General features: G+C 33.4%; 3 protein-coding genes across 4 annotated transcripts; 2 read left to right on the top strand and 1 right to left on the bottom strand.

The window, feature by feature from the left end:
* Positions 1-173: 173 nt before the first annotated feature.
* LOC106772760 (protein TIC 21, chloroplastic) lies at positions 174-3137 on the bottom strand. 2 transcript variants are annotated; one of them, XM_014659342.2, is made up of 5 exons: positions 2685-3137; positions 2342-2599; positions 1972-2175; positions 671-801; positions 174-587 (listed from the first exon to the last, which is right to left on the bottom strand). In XM_014659342.2, exons 1-4 carry the CDS (start codon positions 3120-3122, stop codon positions 688-690), a joined length of 1014 nt encoding a protein of 337 aa, XP_014514828.2. In that variant the 5' UTR covers positions 3123-3137; the 3' UTR covers positions 174-587; positions 671-687. The 2 variants fall into 2 exon arrangements, with proteins under 2 accessions (XP_014514828.2, XP_014514827.2); XM_014659341.2 differs by having other exon boundaries at positions 174-801.
* Positions 3138-7812: 4675 nt separating this feature from the next.
* On the top strand, positions 7813-11050 carry LOC106772360 (receptor protein kinase-like protein At4g34220). Its single transcript, XM_014658732.2, has 2 exons — positions 7813-9919; positions 10177-11050. The coding sequence occupies exons 1-2, from the start codon at positions 8227-8229 to the stop codon at positions 10842-10844; spliced, it is 2361 nt and encodes a 786-aa protein (XP_014514218.1). The 5' UTR covers positions 7813-8226; the 3' UTR covers positions 10845-11050.
* Positions 11051-14355: 3305 nt separating this feature from the next.
* Positions 14356-15530, top strand: LOC106771161 (probable carbohydrate esterase At4g34215). Its single transcript, XM_014657085.2, has 2 exons — positions 14356-14944; positions 15113-15530. The coding sequence occupies exons 1-2, from the start codon at positions 14390-14392 to the stop codon at positions 15332-15334; spliced, it is 777 nt and encodes a 258-aa protein (XP_014512571.1). The 5' UTR covers positions 14356-14389; the 3' UTR covers positions 15335-15530.
* The last annotated feature ends 1493 nt before the right edge of the window (positions 15531-17023 follow it).

Raw genomic sequence — 17023 nt, 5'->3', positions numbered from 1 at the left:
CTTTTTACCATTTCTTTATGGTTAAAGGTATATAGTTAGAACACGAAAAATTATGAATTCGATTCAAGTTCTTGCTACTCGCAATTTTTGGCATGACTATAATTAATGTCTTTTTTCCAATGCATAATAAACCAAAACCTAATATTATGTGATTCCTGGGCACGAACCAAAACTGTAAGAGATTCTGATGCATAACAAGGAGTGATACAAGTACAAAATAAGGGGTAAAAAGTAACTCTAAAAAGGACAAAAACTTAGCATCATACTGTCAAACAAGCTTGCGAGTATTTTGAAAAGGAACAAAAACCCGCAGATCCCATGACAGGTCTAATATACAATTATTTCAGAGTTGATTTTCGAAATTTCTCCAATTGGATCTTACCGTAGACAAGCTATGGACATAAGAGATGATGACTCCAAAGCAGTAAAGTGCAGACAATACGATCGACTCCCTCCATTACAATAATCTGCCCAAGGATCTCCATTTGTTGAGCCATTGTCATGTTTATTAGCAACATTTGCACGGGTTCTTTTAAAACTGGAAATACACAATTTCGGGAATTGCCTAGGAAGAGGGCATTAAATTGCTGTATCAAAAAAGAAGAACGTATTCATTACGCAAACAACCACCAGAAAGGGGGGATAATTTTTGGGTGTAATTTCATCATACTAGTCTCTTGGTACATATTATGCAAACTTGGGAAATGGAGTCGCTTCTGAAGGTGGTAACGTGACTGATCTCAACAACTCCAGCGAGAAAACAAGCCCAAGGAAATGTGAAAGAATAGTGTTTGCTGATGCCTGCAAAACAAAGATGATAAATGTTTAAAAGTGTTACTCATTTCTTGATGAGTAGCACCGAGAAGTCAAATATTGCGCTACTGCCGAAGACCATATATTGTACTCAATACAATCAAAATGTTGCTCACATTGAGTTTTGTAGAGTTTTGTTTGTATGGAAATATTTTCCCCATGACCATTACAAAATGACACAAGTACACAAGTAAAATCTTGAAAACAGTAAATACTAACACATTCGCCATTACACTCTTTCCAATACAGCCTTCACTAAGCGATAAAATTCACATGGGAGCCACTAAAAAACGCTGAGTCTACCCCCAATTTAATCAATCTCATTAATTGTTTGGTAGAACTTCATAAGTTTTACCAAATTGTGAAAAAGTGTATTAGAAAGTGTGTTTTACCAACAATCCCCATTTTGTAATTGTAATTTAAACACATCAACTTGATGGGGAAAGATATATACGAAACAACAGAACAGCCTTCCCTATTTTCAGAAATCAATTACAATATATCAAATTTGTCTTCTCTAAAATAACGGGCGCAATTAATAGGTGAAAGTGGAGAACAGTTAATCTGAGGCAGTAAACAATTTAACAATCATATAATTTGAAATGCATATGCGTATACTTTATCACAATCTATATAACTCTGTACTTATCCTCCTGAATGCACTCTCACTTTAGGGGACTCATTCAGTTCATACACTCTCAACATGTTACCAACACTTGAAAACTCTGGGAGGTTATTTACGTAATAAGAGTTCAATTTTTTCTGTTTTCAATCCTACTGGAAGTTAAGCTCCACCAATCCAAACTTCAACCTCCAAGTGTCAAGACCTGTCCCCAATTTATTGTTTATATATTTATCATTAAAATGGTGAAGTTCGGCAATGGCAGAAGACAGAGAACCAAACAGATAGAGGAATTTGCTCATATGGCAAAAAGATGTTCATAACGGGGGCCATAAGAAGATAAAGACCCGGCTTTCATCTGAATGAGAGGCTTGTTAGTAACATAACTAACAACTATACAGGTCAAATGGGAAACTAGTAAGAATAACACTGATAACAACAACAGCTGGTCTAAAATAAAAGAATCTGGCTCCAGCACAAACCTACGAGAAAATAGACAAAAATTTAATCTGCAGCAGGGAAACTTATGGACAAACCTGCACCAAAAATACATCCAATGCGAGAACTGGGCTGTTACCAGGGGAAATTCCCTGATAATACGGGTTTGCAGAGGTAGTGAGAGCCTTAGCAACCAACAAGCCAACCGTGGCTTGCATCCCAAGAATAGCAGCGCCCATCCCCAACAGGTTCATTACTATACCATTTTTCAAGCCTTTCACTACATCAGCACGAGGGGGTGCCTGAAAACACAAGTAAAAGGGAAAGCTAAGATACCTCATCAAAATTCACTTAATTGATACATACAATAATTTCACATTAATATAACTAAGTAAATGCAGTTCCATCTTACAATAATTAACCTCGTTTAGAACCCTAAGCAAATTCAAAATGCACACAAACACACACCTTGGCGGGGTCATTTGCAGTTTTTCGAAGCTTCTCCGAAAGGCGAATGTAACCAAAGGACCAAAACACAGAAATGAAGGCCGCCACTATTCCACCCGCCGTGGCATAAAATGTTGCAGGAGATGTCACTTTTCCGGTAATGACAACGGAGAATGACAGTATGACGGCAGCCACGACAGTGCACACTAGCTGACCCCAAAACCCTAAGTTACCCAAACGCTTGAAATACCTCGCAGTCTTCTCCAATCTCTTCGCCACCTGCACCACAAGAATTCCATTTTCAGGAACCCTAGAAATGCAATTCGAGTTCGCAATTTAATAATTCAAAACCACAGAACAGTACCTGTTCGAGTTTTGCCTTCTCTAATTCGTCATTCGAAGCAGTGAAAGCCGTAGACACTTGAGAAGAAGCGCTTGCGGTGAAGGGAAGCTTCCATGGTTGACGAGAGAAGGAGGAACCGAAAGAGGAAGACGAACGAGACAAATTGAGAGGGAGTGAGGGCAGGGGATTCGACGGCAGAAATGGTTGGGAGAGACGAGGGGCGGCAGCAGCAGAGGCTGACAGTGGAACCGCCGTGAAGCTGCCGGCCCGTGTTGCCGGCAGAAGTAGCGTTTGCATTGCTGCTGGTGATGAAGAAAGAGGAGAGTCTCCTTTGCTGTTATTTTCTTTATTCTGACTTTTGCTTTTATTTATTCGATAATCCCAGACTTTCAAATTCGGAACATAACTGGACCCAGCTTTCTGTTGGGCTTCTCTTCTGGACCATTTCCTCTTTCCCATTGGGCCCTCTCACTGGATCACTGATAACGGTGTTCGCAAAAGTTTGTCTGTTTCTTTCTGCACCCAATACTTTTTCATTTCACCACATAATTAAACAAAATATTATAGTACATCTTTCACATTATTTCTGGAAAGAAAATGAACCTTTTAGATTATGTGATTTAAAAAATAAAATTTTATTTTAAATACTATGTATCTTAATTATTAGATTGGTAGCCATTAAAAAAATGCATCCTTAAAATAAATATGTAACAATTAATTTAGTACATTTTTCAATTCTGTAATCAGAACAAAAATTTGAGAATCAAGCATGAAAGAGTAAGCGGAGAAAATAATTTAGAATTAAGCATGGAAGAAGGGAGAAGGAGAAAATCTTCTAACCTTTCTAATATTTCATTGTACTGAAAAATTAGCAGATAAGTATTTTTTAAAATTAGATAATAATTAAGGAGGCGAAGACACAGTCGAAGGAATCACGAAGTGGAATATTGGTATTTTGTTTGCATTTTGGGTTTGATCATAAATAGGCAAACATGTGATGAGGCAACATTGTCATTATCGAGCAGTTTAGGTGATGATAGAATGTGGTCACATGTGTTGTGTTGTGGTTTACTGAGCTCTCAACGGGTAGTGCTGAGAAAACAACAAAAAGAAAACAAATGCATCATTACCACTGAAAGAAAGAGCAAGACAAAAGGAAAAGCAAAAGAGGAAAGTAAATTCAAAGGTGGATACGCTCTGTCATCTTCCCTTCAAACAATTTCCAACACAGATTATTACAAAAGCATTCACTTTGGACAACTTTAAGCATACTATGGCTGGGTTTTACAATTTTACTGCATCACCATCCCTATCTTATTTCCTTATGTTACAAGTAACTATCAAGAAGGATATATACTACTTTAACACCACCTCTATCAATCATTTCAAATAAATACTTACATATTCAAATATTATAAATATTCTTGCTACAACATATATGTTTATGTTTAGTGTGTATGAGTATAATTCAAATATAGTCACTTACATACATGTATGTAAGAAGAAAAAAAAAACATATGTAAGAAGAAAAATAAAACAAATTATGTCATTTCAAATATGAATGTCAATCATTTATTTAATAGTTAATAATTAATATAACAATGAATATATGTAATTTATCTTTTTAAGTTAAATTTTTATTAGATAATGAATATTTTATGATTATTATTATTAATTGTGAAGCAATTTAGGATCAATCACAGGATGACATGTAATCAATGTTCAAATATTGTCAAAAAAAGTTGTCTAAATATCATTATCCATTTTTATTTATAGATTTAGAAATAAACTTTTAATTAATATGAACTTAATTATGATCTAATTAGATATGATTGATCGGTTTATTTAATAACCGATAAGATTTATTAGTGATTCACTATGTAATTTAAATTATGAATACCTATGAAAGTAAAATTTTAGAAAAAAATAAATAAATGGGACCATATATTGGTTATAGTGTAGGGTCTTGTTATCACAAGTTTGGAGCAGGATTCAATTCTTTTGTCTTTGTTGCTTGAGTTTTATCAATAGCCCCAAAAGAAACTTTTTGCAACACAAAATGTTTATCACGGTTCTGATTTTTTTTTCCCCAAATAGCTTTTCATATTAATTACCTAATATTGTTTTATAACCAAATTCTAACCTTATTTTATCACATAATTGAAAAATATTAAGTTAAAAAAAATTGAGAACGAAAATTTCCGATATGTTTCTCCAATTTTTTCTACTTCTGAAAATACTATTTAAAAAAATTAAAATATAATAAAAAAGTTAATATTTTACGACATTGATAATATCTAAGATTTATTTTGTAATAACTTAAATAAAACGTTAAATGTAGTGAATATTGATATTTTCTTAACAATATTCAGTTATTTGATAATGAAAATAAAAATTAAATGCCGATTTAAATTAATGATTTGAATGTTTTTATAATTAAAACTATTTATTATTTTAATTACGTAAAATGTATTCATATTTATGAAATTAAACTTAATGTAATATCTATTTGTAGTAACTAATTGATGTAAGATGTGTATATTTGTTAAGTGTACTAAATATTTTAAATTTGAATAAATATATTTAATTTTGGTCAAATAGTATTGTTAAAATTTATTTTATTAAACTAAAATAATAAGAGTGTTTAAAATAAAGAAAAACAGATAAAAATCGCTCTAAAATTAAAAATAAATAATATAGTGATTATAATTTTATTAATTTATTACAATATTATGATGCTTTTAGAAAAATTATGGAATTAATAAAGTAATATAAAACATGATATATTAAATTAAGTTGTGATGTGATTGTTAATAAATATACGATAATAAAACTTAAAAATTAAAGTTATAATTTAAATTAAATAATTGAACAATATTATTATGTATTTATTTGAAAGAATAAATAATTGTCTTTCTATCATTGAAATAAATCAAACTGAAAATTGAAATGAATATTTAAAATATTATTTATTAAGATTGTAAGAAAACTCACCTATTAAACTTACATAAAAGGAGTAAACAAATGAATTTATAATTGTATTAATAATAACAAATATTTTATTATTTAATTAAACAGTTTTTGTTAATAGTCACATAAATTTATCAGAAAAATAAATAAATAAATAATTTTTCAAAATTTCAATTTTAAAAAAAGTTTAAAACAAATCAGAAAATCGAGATATGATATAACCAAATTCTAAATGATACACGAGCTTATTGTGAAAGGACAAAGGCACTTTTCAATTTACAAGTTGGAAAGAAGCAATGGATAACCACATAAAGTAATGATTAATTAAGGGTTTAAATAGTTACTTAGTTCCAATTTGTAATTAATTATTATCCATTATAAAGATGTGTTCTAAAATTCTCCCATTATATAGCTCCGACACACTTCTTTTCCTGCTACTTGTAAAATTCCTCAGATGAAGAAACTATTGGTCCTCAAAACAAAACACAACCTAACCCAAACAGTGGTTCCAGAAATTGTTCTGTCAAACCACTCCCACATTCCTCTCAGATAAGTACACTCTTTCATTGAAATGCGTCTTCACAATTTAAACAATGCAATCAAAACTATCATTGTGTTCATATGGAATAATGGAATTAATCACTTCCAGCTTCTGCTCATTTTCTTTAATTTAAAAATGCTTGTTCATAATCTCGGTCTGTGTTAATCTCATGTGAAAGCTTCGTCCCTTTCCACAAATTACTGACATACTCATCAATAAAGTATCTACATAATTACATAACTCAGACTTTACACAGATTAAAAAACAAAATCTGAATCTGTGCGTTGTGTTAAAATAACTATGCAACCTCGTGACTTAGATTAAAATAAGGAGACTTGGGGATTTGGATTTTACAGATGAAAAAAAATAGAATTCTTAACAAACGGTTAGACCTGCATAGACCGACTTTTAAGGTTGGAATTAAGATTAAACACGACATGCTTTTCGAAGCCTGCTGTCTCTATTATTTAAGAAAATGATGAGGACAATGGCAGTTGCAATGAGATTAATTGCTATTGAAATTGCAACTTGTGAAGTCACAGAAACACCTTCCTAATTACTGTTGCTATGAATGACCCTTAATTGTACAGTGAATGGTGATAGGTGAATTGTTTTGCCATGGTTACAGTTTATGCCCGTGACTCTTTGTTCTGTTATTAAACTGTACGTATCAAATCAAAAAGCACTAGTGTCCAAATAGTTACTTAGTGACTTCAGTAGAGGATGAACTTATACAAATTATTTTTAGTCACTAACTACCACTCATAATTTGACACCATTTCAGCATCTTGTCCCAATCCTTCGATTGTCTTTGACCATGACAGAAACCAAACGTAGGTGGTACCGAACCCAGCGTAGACAGGCCAGAAACAAACACAAAAAAGAAGAGCACCCCTGTCCTTAAGGTCCCATGCATGGCCTCAACTTATTGTCTCGTTGCGTTTTGATAAGGAATTATAGAAGAAACTGTATATGTTACCATTTCAAGTCCTTGCTTTTGTTCTTATTTAAGAATTTTTGTTCAAACTGTCATCATTATTAATTTGACTCACGAAGATCAAAGGATGTTTTAAGTTAAAAATACTTTAAGTAAGGAGTTATAACAGACATCTTGGCGTGAAAATAGACATACCCGAAATTCCTCTGTCATGTCCATTTAGCATTTAATTGCATTCTGCCTGTCATTGAAACACCATAACTGTTGAAATTAACTCTTGTTTGTCAGCAGTTTAATTAGAAATGAGAGAGAGAACTACCTCCTTCTGTCTTTTTTGTTTAAGTATTGATGGAATTCCTAAAAATTGGTCTGTGTTATTTTAACAGCTGTAAATTCATGCCAAAACAATTTGCATATATATTTTATAATGTAAAAGACGGTGTGAAAAAATGTACTAGAATCACCTTCCTAGAAATTTCACTTTTTTCACCATATCCACAGAACACTAAATTCACGGGGGTGGTGGTGGAATATAGAGATACTCTGCTACAGGTTATGGGGTCCAACTCACTCGGGTGTCTTGTAGCAACAATTAGATTCCTTTCACTTCCATTTGCCAATTATATGTAAAGAAATTTGTTTTTCATATATTTCTTTTATGAAACTTGACAGAGAGAGCAGGCACAGCAGTCCCATATAACTCACTTTTATTATATTTTCTTTAGTTTGGTTTAGTTCACTTCATCTTTATCAACTGCACAAAAAGCAGAAGAATTATCTTTTCTTTCTGATACCACTTTCTCTCTGCAACTCAACCCAATTCCTCCTTGCGTTTCTTTTCTCAGTACCCTCGTTTAATCATTTTTCGTCCTCTCACTTACAGCCTGTTTGTCTGCCACACTGTAACACACATCCTAGCTACTCCCCAAACCTCTTCCACCGTTACTCCAACCCCCAAAAGCACCAAACTGATCAAAAGATTTGGTGAACAAAACAAACAAGTTGTAGTTGGTAACCATATCCCTTCACTGTTTGTCTCTGCCCTTCTTTCCTACCTCTTTTTCTACTCCAGATGAACTTGTAGTTCCCAATATGTTACATCACCCAAGGGAATCATGAGCCTTAATTCTCAGAATCTCCATTTGTTGTGGAGGCTCTCATCTTTTCTTCTTCTACTTCTTCAATCTGCTACATCTCAGTCAGTTATATCTCTTAACTCTGATGGGATTCTCCTGCTAAAATTCAAATACTCCATCCTCAGCGACCCTTTGTCAGTCCTAGAAAGTTGGAACTACGATGATGCAACACCATGTTCATGGTATGGTGTTACGTGCGACCAAATTGGAGCCCCCGGTACCCCTGATTTGTTCAGAGTAACCAGTTTGACACTTCCCAATAGCCAACTTTTGGGTTCCATTTCTGAGGACTTGGGCTTGATCCAATACCTTCGCCACATCGATCTCTCCAACAATTTCCTTAATGGCTCTCTACCCAACACTATCTTCAACTCTTCTCAGCTTCAAGTACTTTCTCTCTCAAACAATGTTATCTCGGGCCAACTAAATCAGCTGGTTGGAAAACTAACAAACCTTAAAGTTCTCAATCTCTCTGATAATGCCTTTGCCGGGTTGATCCCAGAAAACCTCACTACTCTACCAAACTTAACCGTTGTTTCTCTCAAGAGTAACTACTTCTCTGGTAGTGTCCCAACCGGGTTCAAGTACGTGCAGATTCTGGATCTGTCCTCCAATTTGTTAAACGGTTCTTTGCCAGAAGACTTTGGCGGCGAAAGCTTACGCTACATGAACCTCTCTTACAACAAGATTTCGGGAACAATTCCTCCAACATTCGCCAAAAAGATTCCTGGAAACTCAACGGTGGACCTCTCGTTCAATAATCTGACAGGGCCGATACCAGAGTCTTTGGCTTTGCTCAACGAGAAGACAGAGTTCCTATCAGGAAATGCTGATCTCTGTGGTAAGCCTCTTAAGATTATGTGCACAGTTCCCTCTACTGAGTCCACTGCTCCGCCCAACGTCACCACCTCTTCACCAGCCATTGCTGCCATACCGAAAATTGACTCAAACCCTTCAACAAACACAACAGGAACCCCCACCAGTTCTCAGAATATATCACCAAGTGGCCTAAAACCTGCCACCATAGCAGCAATTGTGGTGGGAGACTTGGCTGGCATGGCCCTTTTGGCCCTCGTCATTCTCTTGGTCTACCAACAGAGAAAGAAACGATATTCGGATCCAAATCCAAATTCAAAACGAGACACCAATGCTGCTTCTGGCAACAACTCAGAAAAGAAATACGAAACTGTTTCACGACAAGATGCAGATGCAAAAACAGTAACTCCTTCACTTCCTTGTTCCTGCTTAACAATCAAAGAAGAAGAAACCTCAGAGGCAACTAGCTCCGACAGTGACCGCGAGAGCAACACCGCAGTGGACATCATGGCAGCACAAAACGGGAACCTTCCGAAACAAGGCACTCTTGTAACCGTTGACGGGGAAACAGATTTGGAGCTTGAGACTCTGCTTAAGGCTTCAGCGTATGTTCTGGGAAACAGCCGCGTCAGCATTGTCTACAAGGCAGTGCTAGAGGATGGGAGAGCCTTTGCCGTTAGAAGGATCGGTGAGTGTGGGATTGAGAGAAGGAAGGACTTTGAGAACCAAGTGCGTGCCATTGCAAAGCTTCGCCATCCCAATTTGGTTAAGGTTCGCGGCTTCTGCTGGGGTCGAGATGATAAACTCCTAATATGTGACTACGTCCCCAATGGCAGCCTCGCCACCATTGATCACAGTAAGTTCACTCTCCACCTTAATCATTTTATGGCATCAAATATCATTCATATTGATCTCTTCCACAGATCATTAGGTGATTCGGTACGATTTTCTTGTAATGAAGTTGAGGACAATCATTTTTTTTTTTGTCCAAACTGCAAAAAGTGAAACTGATTACAAATTAAAGTCGGAGTTTGACTTTCCCAACCTACATATGTTTAATGATGTCGAATTATGTTGTTTGGTTTTGTAACTGATGAGAGTGTTATGGTTTAGGAAAATCAGGTTCGTCCCCTCTGAACTTGTCCCTGGAGGCACGGTTGAAGATAGCAAAAGGGGTGGCACGAGGGTTGGTCTTCCTTCACGAGAAGAAGCACGTGCATGGCAATGTTAAACCTGGCAACATTCTGCTAAACTCGGAAATGGAAGCCATCATAAGCGATTTTGGGCTGGACCGGCTCCTCCTGAACGATGTGACCCACAGAGCAAACGGTTCGGCTAGACAACTAATGGCGAGCCAAAGAAGCCAGCAAGATCAGGCATTTGGTTCAAGTCCTTTCGCAGCAATGGGATCATCGTCGAGTGGTGCGGGCCACATAATGCCCTATCAAGCCCCAGAGTCACTTGAGAACATCAAACCCAGTCACAAATGGGACGTGTACTCTTTTGGAATGGTGTTGCTGGAGCTTCTAACTGGGAGGGTTTTCCTGGAGCGGGAGTTGGAGCAGTGGAACGAACCGGGTTTAGTGGAGGAGGAGCAGAACCGGGTTTTGAGAATGGCTGACGTAGCAATAAAATCTGAAATAGAAGGGAGGGAGAACGTGGTAGTGGCATGGTTCAAGTTGGGGCTTAGCTGTGTCTCTCATGCCCCACAAAAGAGACCCTCCATGAAAGAGATTCTACAAATCTTAGATAAGATCCATGCTGCTGCTCCACTCAATTAATTCTTCTTCATAATTATGTCACCTATGTGTTCCACACGCACCCTGTTTTTAGATCACGGTGTTTGTTCATCCTTTTCCGTCTTTTCTTGACTTGAATTAGCATCAACAACACAGGAAAATATTAGAGACAAATGTTTGTTTATGCAAGGTGACAATGATTGTAACTTTGACTAAGCACCGCTCAAACGAATCATTGTCTGATCTAACTGCATTTTTGTTCATCGCCATGCATGTGCACTACTTTTTTTTCTTTTTGAATTATCATCACGCGCGGCCATGGAATAAAACAAAACTATAATTGTATTCTGATTAATTAAGGTACTAAGACAAAGATGTTTTGCTGTCTTAGTCCATCTTCGACAAAATTAGTCAACTTTATGTGTGTATACAGATATTAATAAGTTTAAGAAAAAATAATTTTTATTGAAGAAATAATTAAATAATAAATTGAAAAAAAGTCTTTTTAACAACTTTTTTTTTTACACTTTTTTACAACGTTCAAACCGACCAATAAAATGATGACACATGTCCTGTTGTCAAAAAATTGTTAAAAAAGAGTTGTCAAAATATCATTATCATGATAAATTATCTCAACAAGTCAAGTTTAAGGGCACAGGTGGAGCACGTGCTTACTGGTTTTAATTTGTCAGTAGTTTAAGGGAATATGACTGTGATGAATGTGGTTTGTTGGTGGAGAATAAGTGGTGTAGTTCAACTTTTTTTTATTTTATTGGAGAAACCTAAAATGGTAGCTCTATTTTTCAGACCATGACCAACTCTTGACTATAGTTTAAATATATAAAATTTTCGTCGAATATTCCGATAATTTAATCTTGAGTTTAATATATTAATTAGCTCTTGTGGCGAATTCATTGTTAAAAATTAAAAACTCTTTAATGATTAGAGAAAATAAAATTATAGAAAAAAAAACATATTTGTGATCTCTGAAAAGTTGTGTTGCGTATCTCAGAGAAATGTTTTCTCCTACTAATATTTTGTTAAGGATATTGTATTTTCACAACTTTTTCTAATCATTTTTTTGACAATAAAACATATGTTATTATTTTATTAATTTTTAAATTTATATTTAAAAAGATATTTGAAATAAAATAATAAATACCTAAACCCCTGTCTGCTACCGACACAACCAAAGTCACTCTCCAAAATCTTCATACCATTATTGACTATCTTCGTCCGCTCTCCTTTATAAATTTATTCATAATAAAACCTATGCATAAATCTGGTTTAGATTTTTGTCTATCACTTTTCAAAATCAAAACTCAAATACTGTCTATTTCCTTATTTTTAATATTTTTTATTTTCAATATGTTAGACTTTGGGTTAAGATTTTACTTTTTTTATATGATTAGTAGATTTCACTCCAAACGGAGCCTTGCTACAATGTGTAAGAGTTTTTAATTAAAAAACAGTGGATTTTGTGATTTCAATATTGACATTTAAAGATGAATTTGTAAGACTGGGAAGAAAGTGAGATAAAAATGAAATTGGAGAAATATGGTAAGAAATGAAAGATTTAAGATCAAATTTATAATTATTATTTTACTGTTATTACTATTTTATAATTCTACTATTACTTTGTTAATAATAATGATTGTTTTATCATTTTATTAATTATATTTATTCTACACTCACTATTATATCATGATAATTAAACTTATCCGGCTGTCAACAACCAGAGAAACTGGTAATTGCAAATCTTGATTAATGTTTTATCAATGTTTCATTATATCCCAGCACATCTTCGCTATTTTGAAAAAAAAAAAAAAAAAAAACTTGAAATATTTGTCTTTTTTTTTCGTTTTTAATTACTTTTTTATTTATCGTTTTTCATGTTTTCTCTTCGTATATTTGTTTCTATCTGACTTCGCAAAGCTTTCATTTAAAACAAATACTGTTAGTGATATTTAAGTGTTTAAAGTTGTTTGTTAGTGGTAATTAGTTATTTTGTTATTAGCTTTTTTAAATTGTAATTTTTTTCAATTAATTTATGATTAAATATGTTTTTCATTTATACATAGACACAAAAAGAGAATTTATTTTTGTCTCAACTTTTAATTATTTTTGTTTTCTAACTTTATTAATAAATTGATATTTCTTTTAATCTAACAGTATTAATTTCTTTTACATATTAAATGATATTTATATTTGAGTTGTTTATATTATTTGATTTTGTTAAATGATATTTTGTATTTATATTTGAGTTGTCTATATTTTTTAATTTTATTAAATAATATTTTGTATTTTTATTTAAATTATTTATATTATTTGATAACTCAAATATCAATTTAAAATATTACTGATGGTTTAAAAACCCTATATTTATTTATTTTTAAAATTTGAAAACTAAAAATATTTAAAGTTTAAGAGAAGAAAAAACTAGTAGGTATCTAACCCATTCATTTATAACTAATTATTATTATTTTTTAAATATTTACAGATAAATATTATTAGATAGATCTTATATCTAAAAAGCTATGGCTTTCTACATACTCATAAATACTAACGGCACCTCGTTCGTAAAAGTCAATTACAAAATATATTTGATGAATTCTGAAAATTTTATTCCGAAAATCAGGCTTTGGATTTATTTTTTCTGGAAATTATTTTCCTCAAATTCTTATTTTGAAAATTTTGTTCTGAAAATTTCAGAAAAGTTTCTGGAATTTATATTTTGGAAGTCACCTTCACAAGACAAAATGATCACTTTAAAATTTGAGTAGAAATTGATGAGGTGCAGAAAGTAAAAGCTTATCTAAAACTATAGAAGTTACAGCTTGCTTTTTTTTCTTAACTGCCAAAGACAGTCCAGGTCCAATTGTTTTTCATGACAATAAGCTGACCCATTATTTCGGGAGAATTCTATTAGCAGACTGTTTTTTACATTTTTCTTTTTCATATTCCGAAAATTAGTTTCAAAATATAAAATATAAAAATTAATTTTCAGTTTATTTTTAGAAAAGGTGATATGAAAAAAAAACTGTGAGCAATTTGGTGTTTTATTTTTACTTTTTAAAATTATTACATTTCTTAACATTTAGGCCCAACACTCCAGGAACATTTGCAGGACATAAAGCCCAATACATAAACAAAAGGTGCTTTCAAATTCACAATAAAGCATCTGATAAAAAAAAAAATCACAATATCACCTCGAAGAAAACAAAGAAAAGAATGCAACCAAATAGCCACGATTCATGATCGATGAGAAAATCTGTTTTAATTATTCTTTTTTATCGACAATACTTTTGTTTTGTTTTATATTTAAAAAATACTGACGTATTACTTTCAATCTTTTTTTTTTAATTCCATGGAAAATTATGTTTTGTTATTAGCCTAAATAACAATACAGATGTAATATATATTATTTTTTAACGTTTGATATCGTGTTGCAAATGTTTTAAACCAATCCAGGACATGTCGGAGGTTACCACAACATGACAGGTGTCTCTGCTTAATAATTAAGATCAAGAATCTGAGCACTCCCATAAAGTGTTCCCTTCTCTTGTGGCAGTAGCAAGCAGAAGCCAATGGAGACCAACACACTCACACTCCCAAAACCCAAAAGGCAAGTCTTCATCCTCTCAGGCCAAAGCAACATGTCCGGTCGCGGCGGAATCGTCAGGGGCGCCAACGGCAAATACTGGGACGGCGTCGTCCCGCCGGAGTGCGCCCCCCACCCTTCCATCCTCCGCCTCGCTGCCAATCTCAAATGGGAACCGGCAAACGATCCCCTCCACTTCGACATTGACACAGCCAAAGCCTGCGGCGTGGGCCCCGGTATGGCCTTCGCCAATGCGCTGCGGCCGCACGTGGGTGAGGAGGTGGGACTGGTACCCTGCGCCGTGGGCGCAACTGCCTTAAAGGAATGGGCTCGTGGTGAGAAACTGTACGAGAATATGGTGAAGAGAGCTAAGGAAAGCGTGAAAGGGCACGAGAATTTCGAGATTAAAGCGTTGTTGTGGTTCCAAGGAGAAACCGACACAGTGAATGAGGGAGACGCTGCAGTTTACAAGGTTAACATGGAGACCTTCATCCACAGTGTTCGACAAGATCTCAATTTACCATCTCTTCCCATTATCCAGGTTTCCAACATCACTACCTTTCCTTTTTTCTTTTTCCGACAAACCAACCTAAATGTATTTTCGCATTAATTCAGGTTTATTTTGTAGGAATTATAAAAAAATTATGGTTAACATATTCAATTAGGGCTTAATTAGTCTAAATGTAATGATGATGAGTGTACCGTGTAGGTTGCGTTAGCATCAGGATATGAGTACATAGAGAAAGTGAGAGAAGCACAAAAAGAAATTGATCTTCCTAATGTGATTTGCGTGGACGCAAAAGGAATGCAATTGAACGACGATAATATTCACTTATCCACCGAGTCTCAAGTTCACTTGGGTCGCATGCTGGCTGAGGCTTATCTTGCACATTTTCATGTCTCACCTGTTCAAAATCAAATTCAACTTTAACCCCTTTTCTACCTTAAGAAATCAATGATGGTTCTTTATCTTTTGTATCGGACTGTATCTCTCTATGAATAATGATTGAGTGTGCTTGGTTTTTGTATCTATGGTATATCGGATTGTATCTCTCTATGAGTAACGATTGAGTGTGCTTGTATTTCCAAATATATATAATATTATTATGAAGTTTTTAGTTATTCAATGGTTTGTGAATACATGATGAAATTACAAGAAGTTATATTTTTGAGTTGTTTCTAAATTGAGTGTAGATGAACTTCTTACCAGAACATTTCTACAATAAAATTGATTTACATATCTTATAAAGACCGACTTAGTTCCTCAGAATTAACATTCTTTTCACAAGAACAACACTCTTTTTTTGGTATAAGAAGAACTTGTGCTATGAAATAATTTGTTGTGGTTACATTATACAACATTGGTGGCGGGTTTGAATAACTTGTTTGAGTCCTGGCCTGCCGACTTTCACAGTGATGTTTGTCATAAGTTTTTTTTTTTTTTATTTCCTTTTTCACTTTTCAATTTCCTGTGTTTGATAAAAGAAATTACTAATTTTGATTGATTTGAGATTATTGAGAGACCACATCTAATGATGTCTTTTTCTTCATTGGCCGGAAGGTAAATCCAAGTAAGACACGATTCTTTTTGTTTTTCTCCAGTGTTAATTTTTTCTGTGTCTGCCAAGAGACTGCTAGTGTGGGAAAGTATCTCAGTAAAAGGGTGTACAGAACAAACGTTAAATTTGGTTTGGAAAGACGGTCTATTTGCAGGCTAAAACATTGATTTTTGGCAGGGGAATGACTCTTCTTCAATCTGTGTTATTATTCCATCTAAATTGACTTTTATTGTTTTATCTTTTCACTGGATTTAATATTTATGTGAGAGTGAATCAGAAAGACATACATGTTCCCCTTCAATGAAGTTGTTGATAGATTAGAGAGTTTTGGAGACTGGGAAGTGAGATTCTATCTCTCAAATCCAATCCAAGTGATTTGAGGGAACAAAATTCAAATTACCAAATAATTTTTAACTTTTTCTAAAATCTAGCACCTTTTATTTACGATAACTAATAATTATAATAACAATAATGATAAAAATAATGAAATATAAAGCATTTAAAAATAGTATTAGTGGAAAAAATAATATAACATTTAAATAAAATACTAATAAAATTTATAATGATAAAAGTAATTAACTAATAATAGTATTGTTTTTTTATAATTTAATACTTAATTAAAATATTTTTAATCAATCACATTATATTTTAAATTAATTGTACCTATTATTTTTTTTAAAAAAATCATTCAAGTTTTAATTTAATTTTTTCTAACTAATTACATTTTATTTTATTTTTTAATTTTAATTATAAGGACAAATATATAATTTTACCACCTAATCTATTAAAATATTTTTTTTCGTGTACCACATCTATTAAATTATTTACAAATTTTTCCAAATACTACTGATATTGGATATATCTATCTTGCACGCATTTCATTGGCACTCTTTTTCATCATGAGCTAAAAATGCAAATTTTTAAATGCAAAAATGTATTGGCATATACCTATTTTGTACTTGTACAAATTACAAACTAGAAGAAGAGAATTTCATTCTGAAGAAATTGTTTCATTTATCTTGTAGGTGTTGATTTTGCTAAATGCTTTGTTGAATATTGTT

This window comes from Vigna radiata, chromosome 8 (assembly GCF_000741045.1).
Source record: "Vigna radiata var. radiata cultivar VC1973A chromosome 8, Vradiata_ver6, whole genome shotgun sequence".
In the NCBI taxonomy this organism is placed as follows: Eukaryota; Viridiplantae; Streptophyta; class Magnoliopsida; order Fabales; family Fabaceae; genus Vigna; species Vigna radiata.
Note: the sequence above shows the minus strand (reverse complement) of the source record. Positions and strands in the feature narration are given on the sequence as shown.

Bases quoted from the DNA above. Each gene is read 5' to 3' on its own strand.
- LOC106772760 (XM_014659341.2), bottom strand. From the start codon at position 3,122: ATGGGAAAGAGGAAATGGTCCAGAAGAGAAGCCCAACAGAAAGCTGGG. The intron at 2,600-2,684 runs GTACTGTTCTGT...CTTGTGGTGCAG, and splicing joins AGAAGGCAAAACTCGAACAG to GTGGCGAAGAGATTGGAGAA. The intron at 802-1,971 runs GTTTGTCCATAA...TTTGTTTTGCAG, and splicing joins TGGATGTATTTTTGGTGCAG to GCATCAGCAAACACTATTCT.
- LOC106772360 (XM_014658732.2), top strand. From the start codon at position 8,227: ATGAGCCTTAATTCTCAGAATCTCCATTTGTTGTGGAGGCTCTCATCT. The intron at 9,920-10,176 runs GTAAGTTCACTC...GTTATGGTTTAG, and splicing joins CCTCGCCACCATTGATCACA to GAAAATCAGGTTCGTCCCCT.
- LOC106771161 (XM_014657085.2), top strand. From the start codon at position 14,390: ATGGAGACCAACACACTCACACTCCCAAAACCCAAAAGGCAAGTCTTC. The intron at 14,945-15,112 runs GTTTCCAACATC...TGTACCGTGTAG, and splicing joins CATCTCTTCCCATTATCCAG to GTTGCGTTAGCATCAGGATA.